We start from the raw sequence: 25,686 nt of genomic DNA on the forward strand, positions 1-25,686 counted from the left end.
ACCAGACTACAAAATGCACCAGGGTCTCCCACCCACCACCATGAACTGCACAGAGAACTGTCTGCTCTACAGGTGGGTTTGTTCAGCCTGTCAGTGCATCAGGAAAATGAACAGAAGTCAGGTAGGAGAGGGTTTTTCATTGCCTCCCAGTTTCACATTTAGTGTAACTCTGGATTTTAATTCGCAAAAAAAAAGAACAAGAGATACAGCTAAGCAACTTATTTCTAGATTGGTTTCTCAATTGTGCTTCACTTCCAAATCCACTTCCTCCTCACACGAACAGACAGGGGTAGAGGCTTGCCTTCACCATCCATCTTGACCAACCTGCGCAACTCTGACTTTAGGTAAGAGTTCAGGGACGTCTCTTTACACAAAAAGGAAGAGCATTCCTCACCATAACTTGAAAAAAAGGGCTTCTTGACCTGAGCTCTCAGTGAAAAGGACCAGAGAGGCCCAGATGCAATGCTGAGGTATCAAGAACTCATGCATTTTGGTGCATCACCACAAAGACACCACTGCAGCATAAGAGAGCAGATGTGAGCCCAGGACAGCATCTCTTTACCACTGCGTGTTACATAAACTCCCCCAAACCTCTAGCTGTTTCTGCCACAACCACACCTTTGTTTTGCTAAGCTGTACACCCCTAGTGTCAGCAGAGCATTCCAACAGTATGGATGAGGCATGCATCTGCTCAAGCCATTTACACTAGCAAATGCGAAATACCAACACTAAGCCTGTCAACCTCGTGTGTTCAGTTCCTCTGATGAGCACTGGCTTACCAGGCCACAGCAGATCCCTACCTCACAGCCACAGCAACAGATTTCAGACAGTTTCTGCACTTGCTTCCCCAACAACTTGTGAGTTGTATCCCAATTCCTAAACACCTCCAGCACTGACTGAACCCAAGGAAAGGAGACTCTTACCATGCGTCTGTACTTGTTGACGTTCTGCTGCAGGGTAGTTAGCAGGAAGCTGAAGATCTTCTCCATATTCTGGGTGAGGGTTTGCTGGATATCTCGTCGCCGCTGGGTAGGCAGAGTTTGAAAAGTCACCACATCCTCTGCCAGACGTAGGAGGATGAACATCACCAGTTCCGTCTGAGTTTCCTGATGTCCCAAAATGAAATACTCTCCATCAGTACAGTTCAAACATTAAAATCTTTGGAGGCTACCTCAAAGATGCAGAGAGAAAGTGAGCACGCACAAAGACACAAGTCACGCCTTCAGAAAACAAGACAGGAGGATGGCCCTCTCTCTGCTAAAACCACCTCTGAGAATAACTTAATCTTACAGGGATTTTTTGAGTGCATCATCAGCCTGTCTCACCTGACCACGAGTGAGTTAGGCTTTCCTCAGGATGATGGAAGACTGAAACCCATACCATGAGCAAGCAGAAGAGAACAGACAGGTGTATTTCATACCCCTTGCTTGGAGAGGGTATCCAGCTCCTTTAGCATGTCAGGCCAGTGCTGAGGCCATTCACGCTTGATCATCTCCACCACAATGCGAGACAGAACATCCTTAATGTGACTTTCCTCCTCCAGAATACTTTGAGTCCCCTGTGGCAGAAGAGGGGCAGAGATATACAAAACAGCGAACACCAGACATTTATAATTCTGACCTGGGAAGCACAGTTGTTGCGAATATTCTAAACCACATGAAATAAAACCAACAAAACACAATGCTGGAAAACTGGGTCGCTCTTCATCCCAACTACCTTCCCAAGCACCTATACCTAGTGAACTCTGGGAACAAAAGGGATTTTCCTCAGAAGGTCATTTGGTCATGAGAGCAGTGACAGCAATAGAGAAAACACAACTAAGATAACGATGTCATTATCTTGCAAAGGATAAGAATATCCATACTTACTGAATTCCTTCCTAAGAAAAATTGCCTTATCTATATGTTATATGAGCCTCACAACTTCCTGCCATGTGAGGTGACATGGTTATTGACCTGACTACAAGCCGGAGACAAGCACTGGAAAAAACAGGGTTGCACAGCAAGAAAGTAATGAAATGCAGAACTGAATTCAGGTCCTCTGTGCTAATTAATGGAGTCTTTTTTTCCTTTCGTTCCCACTTCCTATCTCCAAGTGAAAGAATCATGTTTCAGAGAACAGTCTGGTGTAGAACATACTTACACTGGATATGAGGCCCATGACATTGTTTTTTAGATACACTTTTTCTAGGCGAGGCATATTGTTCCAGCGGAACCTGTTTGAAAGAGTTGGAGGGGAAAAAAAAAAAAAAAAAAAAAAAGGACACCAAATCAAAACATTTATAGAGATGTCTGACTTGATTCTTAATGAACCATCTAGAGAAAGACACTACAGCTCACTGACTGCCAGCACCCAATCCCTTAATGAAAAGGCTGAGTAAAAACTGCTGCTGGAAAATGGGCGTGCACTACTGAAGTCAACAGACATGAGAAGCAGCAGCAAAAGCACAAAGCATCAGGTCTGTAGAGGCGGCAGAGAGAATCTCAGAACTGAACTAATACAAAGCCTCTTTGTTAGCATGAGGCTAATGACAGAGAACACTGCAAAGACCTGCTGATAAACCTGCACGCTTATTTACGTCTTGCAACGTTAACATGCCTCAGAGCTTGGTGAATTAACCTTCCCCATCTGCCTGAAAGCAGCTTTCTCCTTTCATACAGGAGAGAAACAGAGGGGGACAGCAACTGCCCTCTGCTGCAGAACAGACTCTCCGTGTCCTGAAAGTGTCTCCCTGGAGCGGGAGATGCCGAATGGGAGCAGAGCCCACGCCAGCGGCTGCGTGGCAGCGGGCCGGCACCCTTCCCCAGCACCGGGCACCGGGCAGCAGCCGAGCTGCCGTACTTGACCACATGCTCCAGGATCTGCAGGCCGAAGTGCCGGACGATGGCCGTCTGCGTCTTCTCCGCCAGCTTCAGCCCGCAGGGCACGCAGATGGGACACTTCTCCTTGAACTCCTCGCAGAACTGGGAAAGGACCGGGGAGACGCAGTTAAAACACAGGAGCGGCCACGGGGCGGCCAAGGGGCAGCCGGTAACGGGGGTGGGTGAGGGGCAGTCCCTGCCCCTCAGGGAGCACGTCGGGGGCGGGGGGGAGCGACCCCCTCAGCGCCGCGCAGGCGCAGCCCCCGCCGCCTTCCCCCGCCTGCCGCCGCCTCCCAGCGCCTGAGGGGCCGCCCGGGGCCGGGCCGCGCCCCCCGAGCCCGCCGGGCCCGCCGGGCCCCGGGACCGTGCGGCCGGGGCGCCCGCGTGGCCGCCACCCGGCGCTCCCCCCTCACCCGGCCGCGGGTACCTTGAGCGCCTCCAGGCGGTAGCGCTGCGTGGAGGCCGGGTCCATGATCACCGTCACCGCCTTCACCAGCTGCTCGCAGAGGCTGCTCACCTGCTCGGCGGACATGGCTGCGGCGGCGGCCCCGCGCCAGCGGCCACCGACGGGCGAGAGGAAGGGGCGGCCGGCACGCGGCGCAGGCGCGGCCCCCGCGGTGCTGTGCGCATGCGCGGCGGGAGGGGCTGGCGGGGACGGCGCGTGCGCCGCCCCCCCCGCCCCCCCGGCGAGAACTACGGCTCCCGGCGTGCCCCGCGGCTCCCGGCGGGCGGGGCGGTCCCGCACTGGGGCGCTCAGTCGGTCCGTCGGCGGGCGGCGTCGCTGGGATGTCGCGGGGCCGGGAGCGCGTGGTGGCCCTGGTGGACATGGACTGCTTCTTCATGCAGGTGGAGCAGCGCCTCGACCCGCAGCTGCGCGGCCGGCCCTGCGCCGTGGTGCAGTACACCCAGTGGCAGGGCGGCGGGTAGGTGCCGCCGGCGGCCCCGGCCCCTCGCACCCCTCCGGCGGGGCCGCGCCCGCACCGCCCCGCACCGCCCTCCGTGTCTTGCAGGATCATCGCGGTGAGCTACGAGGCGCGCGCCTTCGGCGTGTCCCGCGGGATGTGGGCGACGGAGGCGCGGGCGCTGTGCCCCGAGCTGGCGCTGGCGCGGGTGCCCCAGGCGCGGGGCAAGGCCGACCTCACCCGGTGAGCGGGGCCGGGGGCCGGGGCGGCGGCGGGGTCCGCCTGGCGGGGGGCGCCGCCTGAGCCGTGCCCGCCGCCCCCCGGGCAGGTACCGGGAGGCCAGCGCGGAGGTGATGCAGGTGCTGTCGCGGTTCGCCGCCATCGAGCGGGCCAGCATCGACGAGGCGTACCTGGACCTGACGGGCAGCGCGCGGGAGCGGCTGCGGGCGCTGCGGGGGCGCCCCCTGGCGGCTGCGCTGCTGCCCACCACCTTCGTGCAGGGGCTGCCCGACGACCCCGGCCCCCAGCCCGGCGGGAAGGGTACGCACCGCCCCGGCCCCCAGCCCGGCGGGAAGGGTACGCACCGCCCCGGACCTGCTGGCCCCGCGGGGCTGGGGCCGCCGGCGCTTTGCACACCGCGGCGGGGCGGCTGGAACCGCTTTGCTTTGGGGCCGCGCTGCGAGCTATGAGCCCGGTGCAGCCGCTCCCGGACCCTCTCTGCTGTTCCTCTCCCGCTCCCTGTGTGCCCACAGCGGCGGAGGGCAGGCTGCTTTATCCCCCCCGATGCAAGACCACGGTAAATGGGGGCTGTGTTTTCCCCAGCGAGTGGCTTCTAAGGCGCCTGCTTCCCGTCCTTGCTGCTGGCAGGCAGCTACAGAAGCATGTGGCTGTTGGCTGAGACTGGCCCATGCTGCCAGCCCACTCGCTGGGCTCTGCAAGCATTGCCCGCGTTGATCCCCTTTGTGTCCCTTTTCTAGAGGAGCGGCGGCAACGTGGCTTGCATGAGTGGCTGGCGTCTCTGTCCTTCGATAACCCTGATTGCCCTGACCTGCAGCTGACCATGGGTGCAGTCATTGTGGAAGAAATAAGGGTGGCTGTAGAAGCAGCCACAGGATTCAGGTGTTCAGCTGGGATTTCGCACAACAAGGTACATGTGTAACATGTCAGCCTCATTTCTTCTGAGTAGCAGAGTCAGAATGTGCCGTAGACACTCTCCTACACACTCTTCCAAGTCTGCCGTAGATCGACTGAGTGGGGAATGCAGCCATGTGTGAGCACACCTTCAGGGAAATTATCAGACATGTGAGAAGGGGAGGAGTTCTTTTCCCAGAGATGTGGCCTATGCAGTCAGCATTCAGATTTACTGCCTGGATTCTTGATGTGCCCTAATGAGTTAGCTCGCTAGGAAGAAAAGAGTTTTAAGTCCCCCAGGAAAGTTTTCATCAGGAAAAAATGAGAGCTTACAGCAGGTAACCTCTACCATGAATTTTAAGCAACAGCAGCTGTAGCCAGGGAATGGTTTTTACTGACACAAGTTCCCAGTGACCTGGGGAAAGAAGAACGTCAGTTTGGGGCACTGAGGTGAGTCGGGTCACTCTTCCTCTTTCTGGTCGATCAGTCTTTACCCCTGCTAGCAGACTGCACTTTGGGTGATGCTCAGCGAGCTGCTGAGAGTAGCCACAGGAGTGGTTTGTGCATGACAGCAGCTGCAGAAACAAACGGACTTTGATGCTGCAGTTATAGAAGATTTCCTGCTGGATGAAGTGCAGGGTGGTTTACTGAGAGCACCTAGCACTCATTTTGTTCTTTGCAGATAAGGTTTGCACCTGCAGAGGTCAGCTGGCTGTGGAAGCACTGTAGCATGTTCTGCACAGCCATATGTCAGCCCTGGTAATCTCCGCACTGCGCTTGCTGGTATAGATATATACAGTTCTTCAGAGACAGCACAGTACATCACAATTTCCTTACTCCCTCAAAAAAAAAAAAAAGTGTGCTAGGATCCTGTTCCAGCATGTGCAGATTAGAGGTGTCAGAAAAAGTAATTTTTTTTCTCGCCATGAAATCTTAGTGATTGGTTCATCTTGCGGCACTTCACTGTATGAACAGTGTGGGTAAACTTAGAGTCTCCAGTGAAACAATAACAACAATGGGACATCTGGAAAATGACTGGATATGAAATGTTGAAGGAAAGGCATCTACTTTGACTAAAAAAGAGGGAGAATGTATGTAAGTCTGTAAAACAGGCTGTTAATAAAGATCATAGCTCAATAGGCAGGAAAGAAGTTTTGCTTACAGGATGTGTGGTAAAGCAGTGAAAGAGGAAATTATTAGACTCGTTAAAAAAAACCCCAACAAACAAACATCTAGCTAAACATATTTCAAGCTGGTCTGTATTCTTGATCCTGTGGTAGATTAAGAGTGGGAGGGGAAGCCGTACAGCAGAGAGGCTAGGGAACATCCCTTCCAGGCTAGCAATTCTGTGTTTTGCAGATTTACTTCTGCAGCACTATGCTGCTGTGGACCTCGCAGAGAGAAGATTAAAATAGTGACACTGAGAAAAAGCAAGAAAAACACAGAAGATGGAGCAAGACAGTGAGAGAAATAGCCTGGGGAGGATTATGGGGAAGCTGTGGAAGCTGTAGCATGCTTGCCTGATGGAAAGTTAAGCCAGCCAGAACAGGTCATAGATCCAGATCCCCTAGCTGCCTGGAGCAGAGCTAAAAGTCTGGAAGCAGCAGTGCTTTCAGGGTACCCAGCCAGTGCGTGCCGAGTCCCAAGGTGGGTGCTACCTGAGAGCAAGCAATGGTGCACCCTGCATGTCCCTCCTGGCAGCTATTCCAGAGGCAGCTCTTAGAGGTGATACAGCACAAGCCATTAGGTATTCTCACAATGAAGCCAGTGCAAAGTTTGTAATAACAGGGTTTACACCCTCTTCTGTGTTACAGACGCTGGCAAAACTGGCCTGTGGGTTAAACAAGCCCAACCGCCAGACACTAGTATCTTCGCGATTTGTCCCACAGCTCTTCAGCCAACTGCCCATCGGCAATATGTAAGTACTGGGGAGCTGCCTGCTTGTGTGCTGCTTGGGGCTTGGGCTGAGCTGCTCTGTGGCAAGGACATTTATTGGAAACGTCCTTCCAATTCCACAACCCAGGCTTTTATCAGGAAGAGAGCCTTGTTTGTCTTCATTGTTGTAGTACTTGTTCCTGTTGGCTTGCCATCATTGCTTGTGTGAGCAGAACTAAAGTGACTTGGGGGTAGAAAACTGCTCCTGGCCACCTCAGCAGAGAGCAATTTGATGGTAATTGATAGCAGCCAGCAAAAAGACTTTCAACTCTGCAGTAACTGCTCATCAGCGCTTGTAAGAAATGGAGAGGAAAGCCTGCCAGTAATCAATCCCTCACAGCTATGACAGGCAGCTGAGGAGCATGCTTGGGAGCTGCAAGCCCTGCCAGTGAAGGGACCACACACAAAAAGCCCACCAGCATCCTGTGGGCAGCCTTTCCCTGGGTACAGCTGTGCTCAAGATGACTGCTAGGATGCATAGGTATAAGCCAGGGGCAACTGCAGGACAGGAGACTGTAAGCTGGGCTCCCAGAGAGCAGATGTGGTTTGGTTTTGAGCATCCACACTGTGCACAAGTCCTTTTCCTAGCGTAGGGAAGAGTTACCAGCATCGCTGCTCCAGAGCAATGGATCCCTGGTCCTGCTCTCCAGACCTGCACTGCTGCTCTCTGCCTTCAGTGTCTCACTAGGGGTGGAGAGGGGTGTGTGTGGGAAAGGGTCCTGTCTGTGTAGGAGGAAGCAGGGAGCATGTAAGGCATTCTTCAGAGTATGGTTTAGGATCATGTTTTGAAGATGGAGCTAAGGGAGAAGCACTGAAACTGGGTGAGCCAAGGAACAGGTCCCACTTCAACTCCTATCTGTCCTTCTACTATGAACAGAAGAACTGTTGTATCCCAAGTGTTCCCTTTTGTCCTGCTAGTTCCTGACTGCTTCTAGCTGATGTGATCTAGGGATAGCTGCTGCAAGAAGACTCGATATAATCCTCACATGATGCTTCATTTGTGTTTTCTCTTTTTCTTTCTTTTTCTGCTGTAGCCGTAACCTGGGAGGCAAGCTTGGCACTGCCATCACAGACATCCTGGGAGTAGAGTACATTGGGCAGCTGACACAGTACAGTGAGACAGAGCTCCAGACCCACTTTGGAGACAAAACTGGGTAATGATAAACCACTCACCACAACGTGACTCTTGGCAGGAACTGAGACTTCCTTTCGGTCACAGGTTGTTCTGCTGTGATTAGGAAGGTTGGAAGGTAAAACTTCAGTGACACCTTTGAGAAACAGTGGACTGGCAGGCCACAAACAGGTGTTCGGTCTTGACTGCTCCCAGGCACCCTCCGCAGGATAATGTTTTGCCTGTCAGCCAGTTCCTCTGCTTTCCTCTAGTGTCTTAAGGATGGGGCCAAGCTGTGGAAGGGCTCCCTGCAGGCTGGGAAGGAGGCAGGCTTGACAGTCTCATTACAGAGGAAATTACAAGGCTGGACTGGAGCCTGAAACACCACTTCTGGGCCCAGAGCAGCGGTTGGGGTGCCGTGCAGACCGGTGAACTGTTGCCACTTCAGGAGAAGAGGCAGAGAACTTGTGCCAACAGGCAGTTGTGGCCTGAAGGAAGCCTGCCTGTTTGGCTGCGGCTGCAGCAAGAGTCAGAGCTTGCACAGAGCTGAAAGCATGGTTCAGCAGAAGGCTGACTTGCTGCCCAGTGATGCCTGCCTGTCTGTGGCAGCCTTCACCTCATGCTTCCTCTGTGACTTTCAGGTCCTGGCTCTATGACTTGTGCAGGGGAATTGAAGAGGAACCTGTCAAAAACCGGTACCTGCCCCAGTCCATTGGCTGCAGCAAGAACTTCCCTGGGAGGACAGCCCTGGCCACGCAGAAGGAGGTAGGAGAAGCTCACATGTAGCAGAAGGCTTTGACACTTGCAATGGAGAAGATGAGAACACTAAAAGCTGAGAATAACTTGCAAAACTGCTGCTTTTGTGTGTCACCGTGCCCTAAAACCCAGCCTAGGGTCTCAGTAGGGGGAGGTGGTTTGGCCCCCAGAAATTAGGGAAATACCCGTTTGACAGAAATGTATTGACAAACTCCTGCACAAAGGAGTCAAACAGTGTTGTAATTTCCACAAGCAAAACCGTGGGTGTGCTGTTCAGAAGGTATTTAAGGTGCCAAGCTTCAAGGGCTTTGTTGCTAGAAAGAAGGTAACTAGTCCAAAGAAAGAGAGAGGATGCACCTTACCTGTTAGCTGGGGAAGGGCTCCCACAGAGCTGTAGGGAGATGCAAAGAGAGATCCAGGGCAGGGAACTCGGATTATTTGGCAAAATCTAGTAGTAGGGCTGCAGGGCTTGTATCTGCAGTGCCTTGTCTCCACTTGAATCCTCATCTGGGCTGATTTCTCCAGGAGTACTCCAGATACAGGGCCTGTAGTCTGTGCCCATTCCAGTCAGATCCCCCTGCAGCATTCCTGACGTGCAGAGCATCGCTCTGGCCTGGTGGCAGTGCTGTGACCAGTGGCCCAACCTGTCTGTTACCACTGTTTTGTCCAGGTGCAACACTGGCTCCTGCAGCTGGCCTTGGAGCTGGAATCCAGACTGATCAAGGACAGGAGCCAGGTAAGGAGGGGAAGCACAGGAACCAGCGTTCTCCCTGCTGGCCTTCAGAAGGCCATGCAGTGCATTTGCACCATGAGCTGTTTGCAGGAGGCTGAGGGTGGTGTATGAGGAAATCTGCTGGCCCTCAGATGTGTGCTGAGGTACCTCAAGCAGAGAGGTGTGCAGGGGCCTGCCCAGGAAGGATGATTTTGGCCAAGAACACTGCAGGGCTAAGGACAGTCCTTGTCCTGTACTTTAGGATGCAGGGACCTGCATCTTCATCCTGCCGCACTGCTGCTCCCTTCCAAGCCTTTTTGCTGATGCAGTTCTGCCTGTGCGGTGGGCTGTGAGGGGATGCAATACACTTGAATCCAAACGGTAGACTGCAGGCTAGGGTGATAGTAATATGCAAACTTCATTACTGTTGGGGGGGGGGGGGGGCACGGGGGCGGCAAAAAAAAGTGTGCAGCTGCCTTTGAAGGAAAGCAAAGACTTACTGCTTCCCATCCTGTGTGGTGCAGCTGTACAAGCACCGTACAAGCTGTTCTGTATCTCATCCCCTGGAGATCAGGCCAGGCAGGACAAACTGCCGTCTGTCACACAGCATCTTCAGGAGGTGGTAGCCGTTAGTACAGGGTTCTGCGCAGTGAGACTGTCTCCTCTGCCTTTCCTGCAGATGTCGCTTGAAACACTGCTGCTGCTTCTCTCTGCAGAACCACCGAGTGGCCAAGCAGCTGATGGTGGTCATCCGCATGCAGGGAGACACCCGGGTGTCACGTTTTTGTGCTCTGTCCCGCTATGATGCCCAGAAGATGTGCAACGATGCCTTTGCCCTCATCCAAAACTGCAACGTGGCTGGGGCTCAGCAGGCGGCCTGGTGAGTGTGGGAGAAAGTGGTTCTCATCGCTGTCAGGGGTGGTTCTCCTGCGGGAGGTGCAGGGTGAGCCAAGGACCTGACAGAAAGGAATGAGTGTTATGCCAACTGGCAGGAAAATCGATCCCCAGCACACGCACAGTGGAGCGCAGCGACTTCGCTTGTTAGCAGTAGGACAGCTGTGAAAGGCTGGCCTCCTCTTAGCCCAACATCTGGCAAGACACTTCTGACTTCTGTACGTAGAGCTGATGATTGCTGCTGGTAGCGGGTTGTCCAGATGAAGCAAGGCAGTCCTTGCCCTGCTGGGCCGGAGAACAGCTAGGCCTTGCTGTCCTCCCCTAAGGACAAATGTGCTTTTTGGGAGGAGGCTGCTGGGGCAGAAAGGAAAAGCTAAGGTGCACGTATTCAACATTACTGCCTGCCTTCCTCCTGCTCTGGAGCGAAGGCAAGAAGGTCCTGTCTGTTAGGCTCTGACAATGCTGCTGCTCCCTTAAGGCCCTCTCACCTTGCCTGGGAGTCTCACAGCAGCCATGGCCCGTGGTGGGCTGGAAGTCCAGGCTGGCACTGGCTGCCCTGGCTCCAGTGCCCTTTCCTTTGCTCTGGGATGCTGCTCTGGGAAGGAGGCTTTCTGCTCTGCCCGCTGCAGCCTGCTGTGTCTGTGAGACTGTTCTGGAGGTAGCAATGCCAGCATTTGTCAGAGGAAACTTCTCTTCTGCCCCTTGCCAGATACCCAGACTGCAGCTCCCATCTCCTGCCTGTGAACATAATATATTGCTTAAAGTCTTACCTCAGTGGACTTCTTCCTTCCCAGGCTGGTGTCTGAGCTGATGCTGGTTTATCCTTTGCAGGTCTCCACCACTCATATCGGTGCTTCTCTCAGCAAGTAAGTTCTCAGAGCCTGCCACGCTCCTCTCTGCAGGCATTGCCACCTTCCTGACAGGTGACACCCAGGCTGACGGCACTGCCACTGGCAGCCAAGACACCGCATCTTCTAGGAGGCCCAGGGTTAAGTTCTTCAGGAGCCCAAGCAAAGAGCTTAGGGAAAAACCAGCTAATGCTATTGAGTCATTCTTCCAAAAGGCAGCAGAAAGGCAGCAGTCACAGACGGCGGCAGCAACCAGCCTGCCCACTGCTACCACTGCGGAGTCACCTGTGCCAAGCTCCCCAGAGCACAGAGAGAGAGATGGCACTGGATTTGCCTCTGTGCAGTGTGACATAGAGTCCCCTGCCAAGCGGAGTCCCAGGGATGGGAGCCCTACTTCTCTTTACAAGAGGCTTCCCTGTGAGAAGTTGCTGTCTGATGCCACACAAACACCCTTGACTCCACCCAGCTCCAGGACCCTTCTGAAATTAGAGCCAGCTATGGAGGGAAATGAGCAGAATATGCCACCCTCTCCCGAGCTCACTCCGCTCCCTCCTGCCTCGCCAGGGGACCAGCAACGCTGTGAGAAGTGTGGTCAGCTCGTGCTGGTGTGGGAATTCCCAGAGCACATGGACTACCACTTTGCTCTGGAACTGCAAAGCTCCTTCCTGGAGCCCAGCGCTCCCACGGCTCCAGCAGCAGCTCCCAACCCAAAGGCTGCAGGTTCCAGGTCTCCTGCCAAGGCAAAGAACAAGCCCAAGCCTCCAGCAGCATCTAGTGCAAAACGACCCAGAGAAGGTGTGACAAGAACTTTAGATTTTTTCTTTAAGCGCCCACCTCCTTAACTCCTAGCCATGCTGAGAGTTTTTAAATAATCAGTGTTTTTTAATACAAAGTTTTTATACTGCCTGTCAGATTTTAATGCAGAAAAGTCTAATAAATTATCTGTAAGTCTAAGAGGAACTGGAACTTGTGAATTGCGTAAGATGCTGGATGTACCTAGCTTAGCAGGTGGCAGCTAGCTTGCCTCTGTCTGCTCGGTGCTCTCGGAACCTGCGTTGTACTCTCATCTGTGCCTCTTGCCATGGGTATTTCCATGGCATCACTGCTCAGTGACTCTTCCTACTGTAAAAGCAGGCAGTGTAAGCACAATGGCTTATCCCAGGGAATCTCTAGCCAAGAGATTCAATCTCTTGAATCCTTTCCAGCTGCTTAACATGAAGCCTTCACCTCATGGTGGTTCTCTGGCTGCAGTTCGCAGGCCTTGCCCTTACTGTACATCTTATATATGGTAGCTTAGCCCTGTGGTTCCTTCTCCCCTTCCACCAGGAAGACTGATTTTTATCTCTGCCCCCACCATCCAAGGATTTTTGTTATAGACAGTCTGGCAATTCCCTCTGTATGACAGTCCATTGAGTGATGCTTATCAGCAGCTCTGGAGTGCGCAAGAAAGATTGCTCCTGCCAAGATCTGAGGAGGTTGGAGCTGCATAGATATGCTTTTTGTTGGGCTTTCTGAAATCTTTGCACCAGTTCCTAATACACTATTGACACACAAAAAGTCTACTTCTAGAGTACTCATGAAGGGATGGGAAGCATACCCAGAAGTCACACAGACCTGTGAAAGCTTTCCTCTGTTGCAGAAAGGGTGTATAACATTTTTCCTCCTTCCCAGACTCTGAGTAATACTACACGCAACTTGATCAGTATCTGTTTTGATCATGCACTGCCAAATGCCTTGTTCAACTCTTTGGGCCACAGTTCACAGCAGAGTGGCCGCCCCAGTGCTCCACAAATTACAACAGCCAACAAAGAGCATCATGGAGGGGTCAAGCAAGCACTGAAAGAGGGCGAGACGGGCTCCAGGGCAAGAGATGTGCTTGCCCACAGCTGCCTGGCAGGGCTCAGCTCTGTGCTACGCAGCTAGCTGCCTGGAGCCCACCAGCCTCTGCCACAAGTGCTGCTGCCAATAATTTGAACTCCGCTCGTGGGGCAGGAGGAGGGAACGTGCCACATCAAAGGCAGCACTGGGTGGGGTTTGGAAACACACTTTGCCGAGTTTCATCAGCTGCAGACTTCCCCTCCCTGACCAAGGGAGAGCGCCTTTCGGGCAGCAGATAATGATGCAAAGTGCAGCTGTATTCGCATGTGCCGTTTCCCCTTCTTTTCTGAACTACACCATCCTACTCACAGCCGTTGAGCTGCTCTCCTTCCAGCAAACAGCCTGTGCTGGGAAGGTCCTGCATTACTGTCAGTAGGGGTCTAATACTTGACAACACAGTTGTGACATTTCAGGAAGCACAAGCAGCTCATTCTGGTGCGTGCAGCTCTGCTGGTAAGCAGCAGAGGGAGGAATTACAGAGTCACTCCCATTAATGACAGTCCTCACGTTGCAAAGTGACAAAGTTTCCCAAGTCCTCACGCAAAGAGAAATAGCAACCAGTCTGGCAGGGTTGCCTTACGCTCCTGTGACAGTGGAACATCTGGTTTCCTAAGTGTCTGGCAACACTGGGCTCTACAGATGTCACTACCTGACACAAAACCATGTTGGTAACAGGCAAATCCCTTCAGTGACACAAGTCACCTCCACAGGGAAGCCTTTCTGCCTCTGCTTGTCCCAAGGGAACAACTTGTTCTCGTGGAGAGACGGCAGTTGTGAACCCCTTGGTAAGGTCAAAGCTATTATAAAAATAAACCACCAGTTAGATGCGTGCCCTAGAAAGCATCCCTTTAATTAGGCTCTGGGGGAATTTGTGGCTGAGGAGGCACTTGCCACAGCCTGTTCCGCCCACAACAGCCTGAAGTGCTGTGCTCAGGGTGACGTGGCTGCCTGTCACCCCAGGCTGCACACCCAGGCTTGCTCAGATAAGCTGGGAGAGCACAGTTGTAAACAGCAGCACGCGTGCATTCCTTCCACGCTACAGGGCAGTATTTATAGGGCTGAATGCAGGAAGCTTAGGAAGGGGTGAAGGGCAGCCATCTCCAACCATGACCCAGCTCCAAGGGCAGCAGGGCAAGAGCCCAACTCCACCCTCGCTCAGTGTACAATTCAGCCAGCGAGCTCAATAAAACATCTTTATTCTGTACATTTATATATAGATGCTTGGGGAATAGTGACAACCCCCAGCATTAGAAAAATTCAAGACAACAAAACAGCAATTATGAAGAGCATGGCACCAAGAACAGTCATGCCACAGATGGCAGGGATGAGGTGAGACCAGCCATCAGCTATTTCAGAGAAGGTCACAGCACCCATGCCCACTTTGGAGTAGAAAACATCAGGGCTGCTGCAAACAGCTGGAGTCCCCACCACACCCCAGGCAGCTTTCTTTGTGACCCACTAGCACCAAAGGGAAGAGCGTGCTGGCAGCTGGGGCTTGTCCTTCCTGCAGGCATGGGTGAAAGACCACGTCACCGTAACACCCAGACCACTGCCAGGATAGGAAAAGAAGAGGGATCCTGCTTGAGCAGTGACCCTGAGCCAGCAGCTCCTGTCTCACTGCTGGGCTGATGGGGGAGAAGCAGAAGAAGTCAGTGCTCCCCCCGAGGGACAGGCCACTCCTGTCACTACCAAGCTGCCTCTGAATCCCTTCATTGATATCACCATTTCACTGGTTTCCCCGTGCCTCAGCACGCTCTTTGCAGGGTGTAGCTGCCACCTCCCCACCTGCTAGAGCCCAGCCCAGCGGAGAGCACCACTTTGCGACATCCACAGATCAGCACGGGCCACGCAGCCCCGCAGGCACTGCCTGTGCCAGCAGCAGAACTTGCTCTCCCGGTAGTAGAACGGTTGTTTGGGTGCCCAAGTGCTATCACAGGCTCTCGCCCTTCTCTTCAGTCAGGGTTGGCAGGCCACCACACCATGCAACAGGGCTGGCTGAAGGCCTGTTGCTCACAGTAGACACATTTGGTCTAACAGTCAACAATAAAACCAAAAGCCTATGTACAGCCATACAGCCCCTGCTGCACCCTCCAGGCTACACAGCCGAGCTGCACAACAGCGAGTGGGAGACAAACGTGCTCCACTCTTTGTTCACAGAGTCCTTGCTGGCAACATCAGCTTTCTTCTGACAACAAACCCCAGTGGCAAGGGAAAGAAAAGAGTTCTTCCTCCAGGAGAAACAAATAAAATCACGCCACTGTCAAATCACATCTAAACAATACAAGTCACCTGATTTTGTGTTAGTAATGCAGCCTATCCTCCTCGCACATTAAGGCAAGCGTGTGAGGAGCAAGCTGGGCTGGGACCTGGAACAGCCACACCAGGAAGCCCACTGCAAACCACTGCTGCCAATGTGCAGATGACACCGTCAGCTGAACACCCATGGAAACAACCTGCACACGCCAGCACAGACCCAGGCCCCGCTCCGCTCCACAGAACGGCCTCCTGCCCAGCTGCTGCAAGGAACGGATGGAAGCGCAAACGCTGCCTTCACGACGTTACATCGGGAAGCTGCGCCACTCAGAGCAGCCACAGCTTCCCAGGAGTCAGAAAGTGGGATGCTGAAGGAGCATGTACATGTGAGTGGGGAACAGAACATTTGTCCAACACTAAGACACTCAGATTGGAGTAATGCAAAACCAACACACAAACGGACACACAGCAGATTAAAGCCAACCAAGATTAAAACGGTTAAAAAGTGTCCTGAATGCATTCTGAGAGGTTCAACCAAACCCCTGCTGTGGGTAGCAGGACCTCTTCCATCCCCTGCCCAGAAGGATGTGCTGCAGGATGATTCAAGAGAGGATTGTTGTCATCCCAGTGCTTCAGAGAGCAGAAATGGGACCAGAGATGGAAAACCATCTCTTTACTGCTAGTCTTCAAGGGTTCTGCTCCTCCCAACCAGTAATTTTCAAACAGTAAACAAAGCCACAACTTGCCTGCCCAGGTCTGCAGGTGCCTCTGATCTATTCTGAAGGAGGGCAGGGTCATGGAAGCTGCAGACAATGTGGAGAACATGCTTAACTTGCCCCATATACGGCACTGAATGCAAGAAACTCTCCCAGGCTCCATCTCACAGTGTGGAGGAGGGACACCCACACTAGAACGGGACAGCAGCAGCTCCAGGCATCACTCGGAGAACCACGGGAGCTTCCATCCTTCTCCCTGGGTGTTGGTGAGTGGAGATCTCTCTGACCTAGTGGTAGTCAGAAGCTCAGCTGTCCAGGCCCCAGGGACTCCTCCAGGCCATTTTCTTTGGTGATGATGGCTTGGAGGTCAGTGACATGCCCAATGCCTTTGGTGACTCCTTCACGGAAAAGCAGCTTGGCTCCAATCTTCAAGTATTCAGGATGCTTGATGAACCTGAAACGGACAACTGCCTTCTCTCCTGTCCGCAGCTTGTCCTGAAAAGAAAATGGAGAGAGCTGAGACCCATCCACCATACCAATGCATGCAGCAGAGGTGCATGTGGATGCTGAGAAGATAAGGCAAATGAGGAGGTTGCCTCCCTCAGACTGCAAGGTTTAAGCCCTTCCCATTATTGTATGCACAAGAGGACACAGGAAGACACAAGCTCTGGAGAACGGAGAGTTCACCTCTCTTCAGTCTTGCTGTAGTTCATTATGCTGCTTGTTTTGCAAGGAGGGAATTCTTTACCATGTTGGGAAGAAAAGCAACCAAATGGGCAGGAGAAGGGGACGGAGTGTGCTCCTAGGAAGGGACACAGCTACTCAAGATACCAGTAGCCCCTAGCCTTACTAGGGGGCCTGGTGGAATCCAAACAAACCCCACAGGGAAGTCCATCTTCCCTTTCCTCCCATGCCTACCTTTCCATGGATCTTCTCTACAATAGCAGTCTGTCGCACATTCCCCACGTGCACCGTCACCTGAAACCCTTTCCGGAAAGTCGTGGCATGGAACAACAGCACAATCTCAGCTTCAAACACGGAGCAGATGGTGGGGTTCATTTCTGGGCTCACCATGACCATGCCCTGCACAACAACCCAAAGCTCAGACCAGTTAGGACCAGTCCCCTTGCTTGGGAACAGCCCCCAGTGCCACAAACACATCACTCTGCAACCTGGGCTGCGCCCCATTCTCATCCTACTTTGTAGTCTGACCATTTCCTCCCCTTCCAGCAAGTTTCCTGCAAACATCTGTACTTCATTCCCACCCTACCAACGGGGGACCTACAGGGAAGCCTCCAGTCCTGCTCACTGGACCAGTGAGCAACCTGACAACAGCAGCACTCACCTTGCGCAGCAGGGAGCGGTCGAAGGGTCCAAGGGCCAGCGTGGCTGCCTGCCCAGCCCGCAGCACTCGGCAGGCAGAGCGGTTGCGCTGGATACTGCACACTTTCAGCCGGAGGAACTTTCCATCATCAGTGGGACCAACCACCAGGTTCTCCCCTTCTCGGCAGATCCCACTGCCCAGGGCAGAAGAGTAGGACAGAGCTCATCAGGAGACAAGGAAAAAAATTTACCCTCCAAGATCAATCCGCACAAACTCACCCAGGGCCAAGGAGGTGAGTGTCCTTAGACCCTTACCCTGGACCAACTAACAGGGAAGCAAAGCTGATGGGAACAGGGATTTCCTACAACATGAGCAGAAGCCACATTATCACTTCTAAGAATACCAGGTACAGACAGGGCCCATTCTGTCCCCAGCACTCCGCCACACTGCATTGTTTCTGCTGTAGAGACTGTAGCTGACACCTGTTCCGTGTGGATGCACTGGTGGCCTGCACCTGATCTGATCACTCTGAAACACTGAGGGCCAGCTGCCTTCTCACGGGGCAGCATGCAGATAACCTCTGCTGGGATCGGAGGAGTTGCCCTCTACATTTCCTCCCCCTGCTTGAGGAAGGAGGAAAGCGAGGCCTTGGGATCATGGCTAACCTCTGTCCACTCTGGGTCCCAGGATGCTTTTCTTCAGCATGCTACCGGTTACGTTCCTAATCCAGCAACTTTAGAGCAGACTCCTGCTTGCCACCACGGGACCAATGGTCTGCTCATGGCACCTCCCAGCACCCTGTAGGGCTTTACCCTCACTTGGCCCAGTCACCTGGCAGCAGTCAGGACTGAGCCTCGCGCTGCTTCCACATCTACAGCAGATGACTCTAACCTTGTGGGAACTTCAGCAACCATTCACACCCACACTGGTCTGTTTGGCCTCACTTACCTTGACAGAGTTCCTCCCACAACAGTCCCCACCTCTGGCACAGTATAAATTTCATCGACCTGCAGCAAGGCACAAGAATGAGCTCTCAGACAACTGAAATAGGTTCTCCAGAATGAGACAAGGTACCCACCCCTTGTGCGGAGGGAGGTGAGTTCTCTGCTGGTCATCAGACATCTCCCACTACCTCCCACTAGAGGAACCTCTGCCTTTGAAGCGGCAACCAGAGAAACAATCTTACCCCTGAGATGGGCATCCCTTGGTTAGGACAGAACCCTGCCTAACAGGCTTTTTTCAAGAACCAAGTCCTTTCTTTAATGTCTCCTAGTAGTCCAGGAGTTCACCAAGTCTCTGCCCATGGTGTCCAGATCCCCCAGATGTTTGTCACATGTCATAGCAAAGAGTGCAGTACCAGAACTAGAAACAAACCTCCCTTACACACCTGAAACTCTGTGAGTTGCTGCATTAGTTCTTCCTGCTCTTTACTGTTGGTCAGTGGAGGAAGGATGTTGAGGAAGACTTTTAGGAGATCCAGGTTCTCCCCAGAAACGCTGGACAGTGTGAAGATTGGGGTGATGCTGTCAGACACAAATAGGCAGGAATGAACAGAAGGCCAGAGTGCAGCTGAAGAAGATGGCTGGGATTCTGAATGTCCTGAGTGCAGCAAGAGGACAGAGACTGCAAGCTAGAGCAGGAGGGCACACTGGCTAGGTACAACTCTGCAGTAAACCCCTGCCTCAGTGGTTGGTTGAGGTACCAGTCCCCTACACTTCTGTCATGGAGAAGTAACTCCAGTGAAGCCTCAGGCATCTTCTGCTCCCAGAGCCCAGAAAAAGGCCTGGGAGAAGAAAATGCCTTCTTGGAGAATGCAAAGGTAGGAAACTTGATGAGAAACCAAGATGTTCAAGATACAGTTGCCTCCCCTGTAGTTCCCCTTCCCCAGCTCCGCACAGCAGCCCAGTCTGAACTGCCTGCTCCCAGAAGAGAAAAGTAATGGTCCCTTACTTGGGAGACTGTGCAAACTGCTGCGCTGCTGTAACTGCATCATCATCTGAGTTCACAAGCAGCGGGAGCTTGTTGCAGCCTGGCTGCTTCAGGATTCGCTCCAGCTGCTTCACTGTCCGTTCCACGGTGGCCTTTGAACACAAGTCAACTTTGCTGATGACAATGAAGAAGGGGACCTTGAGGGCCATGGCCAAGCCTAAGTGCTCTCGTGTTGTGCCTGCTGCAGGAGACATGTGAGAGTGTAGGTACAGTAGCAGTCATCACTGTTGCTTGTTTACACGACAGCTGTGTCTCCTGGCTCTCCCACAGGCCCACTCTAGAGATTTCACCCTAACTGCTTAGTTCACCAGGCAATGAAAAAGCAAAATTATCTTTTAAATGAAACCAAACATCAGTCCAGAAAAATAAAAACCACCAAGAATTTTTGTGACTGATCTCTGTGCTTCAGAAAGATGCAGTAATTTTTATTCTTGGGCACGAGTTTGCCAGAAAACAGCCACAAAAATGTCAAGGAAAGATGTGGGAGAATTCCAGCTGCCTTTTTACAAGGCTTCAGCATTCAGCATCCCTAATATGTCAAAATTAGGGGGTTTTTCTGACAAACACAGCCTCAAATTCCAAACAAAGCATCTCTGTCCAGGGTACAGTTTAAGGCAGTCTAAGAGGATCCCAGCTCTGCTTCCACACTAGTATTTTTTTTTCTGACAGCTGTTCCCAGCTAACAAGGACCCACTGCCCCCATTCTCCATTTCTCTTCACACATTTCTGCCAGTCCATGCAGGCAGGGCAACACTCACCAATGCCAGTGTTGGCGCTAACCACCAGCATAGCAAAGTCCGGGCAGTAGCTGGTGAGACCAAAGATGGTTGTCTTAAGATACTTGTGGTGGCCAGCCAGGTCAATGAAAGTGATCATTTTGGAAGAACTCTCACAGATCTCTTCTGCTGTTCGGGAGTCACTGTAATTTACCACCTGAGGAACATAAGGACTTGGTAAGAGAAGGAGCCCCAGCAGGCAAATGAAGAAAACCCAGCTCTTCTATCCACTTTGACCTCAGAATTAGTGAGGAGAGATCATTCACCATGGGTGCAAGAAACAATGCCTGTTGCAAATGGACAAGTAGCACTCAGGTTCAGCTAAAGAGGCACAGAGCTGTGCCACTTCTCTCATGTCCCACTCACAGTTGTAACAGGAGGGTAGTCCTACTCTCCTCCAGCTTTCTGAGTTCAGCAGCCCACTCCCTCACCTCTCCTTTGCTGTTGAAACCGAGGATCTCAAAGCTGATGCTCGACGTTCTTCCTGACTGGATTTCATGGAGATGCCGGAAGAGGTTGAGGCGTGCTCTTCCCCGCCCGTTGTCCAGCTCTCCTTGTGTTAGGACACCCAACAGGGTTGATTTCCCTGAGTCCACATTCCCCAGCACAGCTACTCGCAGGTCTAGGAACTACAGGAAGAAGAACAGAGAAATCAGGAAACTCTGCTGCTGCTGTGCTGGGAGTGCATGAACATTACATGGCAGTGGAGATGTGCCTCAAAGAGCTTCTTTACATGATGGACACTGTGCAGTGTAATCTTGCTCATTCTGCTCTTGCTCCCAGCAAACTGCCCAGGAGTCCTGATACACTCCCTGGAGTTGTGATGTGACACATCAGGCTTTGACATCACAAAAAAGGCCGTCTGCTGCAGCAGGACCTCTAAATTTTTACTTGTTTGCACACTAGCCTGCACCAGAACTGTTGCCATAGAAGTGAAATAATTTTGCACCTCTGATCCTGGCAATCTCCCCTACTGGTATCTGCCTCAACCACAATCTTGGAGATTAAAAGTGTTATCAGGCCTCTCTCTGGAAGCTCTTCAAAGCATCTGCTATGGGCCAATCTATGACAAAGTGCCTCTAGGGTTTGGACTCCCATTCCAAAAGGAAGCTGCTTGTATGAAGCCTTTAAGTCTCCAGCAGGAGACAATGGTCAAGTCACAGGTCCCTACCTGCTGGTTATCAGGCACCTTTCGGACAAGGACCTCCGTTATCTTCCTTGGAACGTCGCTGTCATAATCGACCTCCCTCTCCCGCAGCACCGTAATGTCAGCCCCAACCCTGCCACAAACATGAAAGGAAGGACTGAGACACACTTGTACTTGGCAGCTCTTGCACCTCTAGAATCACAGCTGGCAAAGCAAATGGGATGGAAGCTGGGGATAGCAGGGAAGGAGCCTCAAGCTTCCAGTCAAAAGCCCCGTAACTGCCCTTGTATTTACAGAGCCTCATGATGAGGGAATTTCAGTCATACAGGGGCTTTGTAGAATGAAGCCACTGGCTCCTCAGGGGACTCCTGGGGCTGAGCCTCTCTACTGGAGGCTGTTTATGCCTGTGGGTCCTGCAGATGAAAGGGAACACTTACTTCTCTGCCATACGGCGCAGTGTCTTGAGTGAGGCACGCATCTCCTCCTCTGAGAGGCCCACCAGCAGCCCGTTGTCCTCCACACCAATCTGATAGACAGCCTCACCTCGGCCTTCCTGTAGTCGCCACTTCATCTGTGTCACCAGGTGCTCAAAGCGATATTGCGAGGGATTCACTAGCTTTAGCTGTTTAATGAAGGGGGTAGTTACAGTCACAGCCTGTATGCAGAGGGAATCCCAGTACCCAAGCCAGCAACTCCCTAACCCAACACCATGAAGGAATTCCCCCAGCTCTGACCCACCTCTAGAAAACACAACCCAAGTTAGTGTCTGCACAGAAGCCATAGGACAGATGAGAAAGGGTTTCATAAAGGTGTATACATATGGTAGAAGAACTTTCCTGCATCTTGCCAAAGGGATCTGTACCCTGCCTGCTGTGGGACTGATCTGTGACACAGGAGCCAGTAAGTGCAAATGGCAAAAAAGCCACAAGAAAGTGACAAATGATTTTCAGGGACACCTGCCGTTCTCTCTCAAAAGGAAGAAGATTTCAGGAAAAACACAGTGGCCCTCATCTCCTAAACCAGATTCCTCAAAATGAGTACTGGGATCAAATTCTTCCAGCTCAGCATACTGGGTATTGCTAGGCACAAATACAGAAGATGATTGATAGACCCTTAGTAGAGTGTCCACTTTTCTATCCTTTCCTTGGACATGTTTCCCATATGCTGTGTTTGGTAAAGTTACTCACTGCAAAATAACCCTCTGGGAGGAAGACCTCCTTCTGCAACTTCAAGAGGCTCACCTTGTACTCAATGTTCCCATCTTCTGCCTGGTCAGAGAATGAAACGAGACAGAAAGGTTAGATGCTGTGCCAGCAGGGACTTCTATAGGCATCAGATGCCCAGATACTCTGCAGCTCATGCTGACGGTTTCAGAGAGAGGGAAAGTGGCAGAAATACAGCGTTAGGTCATAGGCTCTTCTGCCATTCATTCCTACGCTCAACTGGAACTTACTTTAGGTTTGTTTCTGCTGTTTGCATCCCATATCATGGAAACCAGAGGACAAAACTAGAGAGGGACATGGGGGCTAATGCTGGTTTTGGGATATTTTTTTTACTGCCAGTGAAGAATAGGGCCGGTCTAACAGTCACAGAGAGAGAGTTCCAGTTTCAAAAAGGCACAGGCCAGCAGATGATTAAAAGTATTCTCCACCACCCATCCATGACCCACAATGCCACCCAGAGCATCCCACTCCCATCCTATCCAGCAGCTTCCATCCACCCAATGTGCACAGAAACAGGAGACTGGGAACAAAAGTCACTGCCTGCTCTCCTGCAGACTGATACCCTCCCTCACTAAATTAGTTTTTCACTGACTCCTTTCCATATCCTCGCATATCTTCTCTCTGCAAGAAAAAAAGGACTACATACATAAGGAAACAAGCTACTGAATTCTTTGCAGTACAGCCAGCTGGTCACTGGCCTGGCAGTTCTGGAGAACCAGAGCTGATTGGGACTGTCTGTCCACAACATGCTCAGAACTTTCCCAGGAAGGGCTGGAGCTGGACTGGGCTGTCACAGAAAGGCCCGGGTGCTCACCAAGCTCATTCCAACCACAACAGGCTCCAGTTTTACAAAGAGAACATTTAGCCAATATCAAAGTAATTTTCTTACTGATTCAGTCTAAGGACCACTGAGAAGGTGCTGGAGCCTGCATGAAGCCAAGTACTGTGGCAGACTAAATGGGGCTGCCAACACTAAGCACTTCCTTTTCCTCTGGACACTGATTTGCATGTCAGGAGAGGCAAGAGCCCTCTCCTTGCCTTCTAGCTCAGTTCCTAACCACAGTGTTGTTTACAGTGGCAAAAGGCCAACAGAAGGAAGTTCTGAATTGTCAGCTCGGCTCTCGGGTAGCGGAGCTACGCAGTGAGAAAAGGGTACTTGCAGAAGGTCTTCCTCTCTTACCATCTACCAGCTTTCCAGCTCTAGGAAAAACACATTCACCTACTGTGCTGTCATCTAAATAAGGGGGTGGGTCTCCTTCAAGGCAGCTGAGACTAGGAAAGCAACAAGCCTAGACTTGCTGGGCCACATACTGCACAGGGTAGCCAGGGCCAGGAAGCTGTGCTGAAACCGCAGGGGGCTGTCCAGCCTCCAGCTCAAAAGACACAGAAACTAAACTGAGGCTGCAGGGGACAATCCTGCCCATGGAGAAGATCTAGCAGTAGCAAAGTGCTGTTTTCCTGTCTTGCCAAGAGTCACAGCCCTGCCTCCTGGAGGAATCGCTCCCTCCCAGCGCAGGCTCTTACAGATTTTACAGAAAGCTCACTGAGTAGGACCAAGCAGTTGACTCCAGGGCAATGTAATGCTCCCCACAGTCCTATCAGCACGGTGCCAACTGCCTGAACTAACCAACATACTCACTACCAATGCCATTTTTTCCTGCTGCAAGAGGCAAGTGCCTCACACCGTCAGTACCATCTGCATCTCTGCGTAAGAAAAGTTGTCAAATTAGCCGTGAAGGGGAGTCACTAGAGCCTGCTGAGCAATGCCTATGAGTTTGGCAGCTGGAAAGGGACTTACACCCACCAGATTGGCTCTCGGGGAGAGATGCGAACAGGATGCTCGGGACTACGAGTTGAGCAAATCTTTATTTCTGAAGCTATTTAGTTCCCAGACGGCAAAGCACCCACAGACAGACACCAGGCAGCAAGATACTAATAACGGACAGGGCTTGGTGGGCCACGCAAGGAGCTTGCTGGCACCAGGGACACAAGCACAGTGTGCTGCCACGTCAAACCCCGGAGGAGAGAGCGGGGCAGGAGGGCACACCGCCCGCGGGCCCGGGGCTGCAGCACCGCCCGCAGGGCTGCCAGCCGACCCCGCACCGACCCCGCCGGGACCCCCGGCCGAGCCTCTCCAGAAGCAGCCCCCAACCTGACGAGCGACCAAACCCGCGACGGTGGGGGAGCTGCAGGCGCGGGTCGCACCGAGCTGCTCGGGGGGACACCCCACCCCTCCGCCCCCTCCAGCCCCGCAGCGGCGGCGCCCCCCGCCCCCGGGACCCGCCCGGCCCTGACAGGAGCGGCGCGGACCCCGCGACACCAGGCCTCGGGGCGGGGGGCGCCCCCTCCGCGGCTGACGGGACGCGGCGGCGGCCGCCGGCCCGGCCGGGGGAGCTCACCTCGGGCGGCAGGTACGGCGGGTTGTTGGCCTTCCCCCCCCGGCTCCGCCCGTTCTTCTTCTTCGCCTTCGAGCCGCTGCCGCCGCCGCCGGGCGCGGTACCCCCGCGCCCGCGCATCGCCCCGCCTGCCCCGCCGCCCGCCGGCCGGCAGCAGCCCCCGAACAGCTCCGACACCCGCGAGTCCATGGCAGCCGGCGCGGCCCCGCCGCCCCGGTGCGGCGCCCGCTCCCCCGCCCGGGCTCCCCGCCCCGGCCCCGCCGCCCCGGCGTCAGCAGCCGCCGCGCGGCGCCACGGGAAACAGAGTCCCGCTCGCCTACGGCTCCCAGAAGGCCCCGCGCCCCGCCCCCTCGGAACTGCAGCTCCCGGCGCGCCACGCGGCGCGCCCCCTCGCTCCCCTGTGGGCTCCCCCCGCGGGGGCGGATGGGAGCTGGAGTCCGAGAGAGGGCGCCGCCTGGCGGCCGCGGCGCACAACGCGAGGTGTGCTGCCGCTGCCCCGGGCCCGCCCGGCGGGACCCGCTCGTGCCCGCCGGTTTCCCCTCTCGCGGCTCACAGGCCTCGCGGCGGGGCGGGGCCTCGCTGAGCGACAACGGCCGACCGGCGCCCGCTTCTTACTGGCGTCGTTGGAACGTTACTGAGGGCGCTCGGCACAGGCGGTACCTCATCACCGCACAGCCCGGTCGCAGAGCTCCTGCCGCGGGGGGCGACAGCAAGACCCCCTTGCCGTGCTCCGCATCACCTCACCGAGCGTTTGGCCCGTCTCCCACCGCCGCCAAGCCTCGTTTTTCTCCACCGCATCCTCTGGCGAGGGCGGCGCCCGGTTAGTCTTTGCAA

At 53.7% G+C, this 25,686-nt stretch overlaps 3 protein-coding genes across 11 annotated transcripts in view; 1 reads left to right on the top strand and 2 right to left on the bottom strand.

The window, feature by feature from the left end:
• Positions 1-3,473, bottom strand: part of XPO5 (exportin 5) — a 32,085-nt gene extending 28,612 nt beyond the window's left edge. For 5 of the 6 annotated variants that reach the window (XM_037405917.1, XM_037405920.1, XM_037405915.1 and 2 more), the window contains exons 1-5: positions 3,289-3,473; positions 2,842-2,963; positions 2,143-2,215; positions 1,421-1,558; positions 924-1,106 (exon numbers count right to left, since the gene is read on the bottom strand). In XM_037405917.1, the coding sequence (XP_037261814.1) occupies positions 924-1,106; positions 1,421-1,558; positions 2,143-2,215; positions 2,842-2,963; positions 3,289-3,393 (621 nt within the window). In that variant the 5' untranslated portion in view covers positions 3,394-3,473. The remainder of the gene's footprint in view (positions 1-923; positions 1,107-1,420; positions 1,559-2,142; positions 2,216-2,841; positions 2,964-3,288) is intronic. The other variant, XM_037405916.1, reaches the window with a different exon arrangement.
• A 119-nt stretch (positions 3,474-3,592) lies between these two features.
• On the top strand, positions 3,593-12,116 carry POLH (DNA polymerase eta). Its single transcript, XM_037405112.1, has 10 exons — positions 3,593-3,784; positions 3,872-4,006; positions 4,092-4,303; positions 4,741-4,910; positions 6,709-6,812; positions 7,864-7,983; positions 8,582-8,705; positions 9,367-9,432; positions 10,125-10,288; positions 11,134-12,116. The coding sequence occupies exons 1-10, from the start codon at positions 3,648-3,650 to the stop codon at positions 11,990-11,992; spliced, it is 2,091 nt and encodes a 696-aa protein (XP_037261009.1). The 5' UTR covers positions 3,593-3,647; the 3' UTR covers positions 11,993-12,116.
• Positions 12,117-14,205: 2,089 nt separating this feature from the next.
• GTPBP2 (GTP binding protein 2) lies at positions 14,206-25,677 on the bottom strand. Of its 4 annotated transcripts, none has more exons than XM_037405114.1 (12): positions 24,856-25,093; positions 22,475-22,501; positions 21,671-21,855; positions 21,258-21,366; positions 20,518-20,715; positions 20,069-20,243; positions 19,272-19,488; positions 18,709-18,844; positions 18,270-18,328; positions 17,343-17,514; positions 16,916-17,080; positions 14,206-16,492 (listed from the first exon to the last, which is right to left on the bottom strand). In XM_037405114.1, the coding sequence occupies exons 1-12, from the start codon at positions 25,039-25,041 to the stop codon at positions 16,295-16,297; spliced, it is 1,827 nt and encodes a 608-aa protein (XP_037261011.1). In that variant the 5' UTR covers positions 25,042-25,093; the 3' UTR covers positions 14,206-16,294. The 4 variants fall into 4 exon arrangements, with proteins under 4 accessions (XP_037261011.1, XP_037261010.1, XP_037261013.1 ...); XM_037405113.1 differs by having other exon boundaries at positions 19,272-19,491; positions 24,856-25,092; XM_037405116.1 differs by lacking the exon at positions 24,856-25,093 and adding an exon at positions 23,346-24,590 and having other exon boundaries at positions 19,272-19,491.
• Between the last annotated feature and the right edge of the window lie 9 nt (positions 25,678-25,686).

Source organism: Falco rusticolus, chromosome 12, assembly GCF_015220075.1.
Source record: "Falco rusticolus isolate bFalRus1 chromosome 12, bFalRus1.pri, whole genome shotgun sequence".
NCBI lineage: Eukaryota > Metazoa > Chordata > Aves > Falconiformes > Falconidae > Falco > Falco rusticolus.

Coding starts and splice junctions, on each gene's coding strand:
- POLH (XM_037405112.1), top strand. CDS start 3,648: ATGTCGCGGGGCCGGGAGCGCGTGGTGGCCCTGGTGGACATGGACTGC. Junction 6,813..7,863: donor CAACTGCCCATCGGCAATAT/GTAAGTACTGGG, acceptor TTTCTGCTGTAG/CCGTAACCTGGGAGGCAAGC. Junction 8,706..9,366: donor CCCTGGCCACGCAGAAGGAG/GTAGGAGAAGCT, acceptor TGTTTTGTCCAG/GTGCAACACTGGCTCCTGCA.
- GTPBP2 (XM_037405113.1), bottom strand. CDS start 25,041: ATGGACTCGCGGGTGTCGGAGCTGTTCGGGGGCTGCTGCCGGCCGGCG. Junction 22,502..24,855: donor CGCCGTACCTGCCGCCCGAG/GTGAGCTCCCCC, acceptor TTCTCTGACCAG/GCAGAAGATGGGAACATTGA. Junction 18,845..19,271: donor CAGTTTGCACAGTCTCCCAA/GTAAGGGACCAT, acceptor TGTGTCTGACAG/CATCACCCCAATCTTCACAC.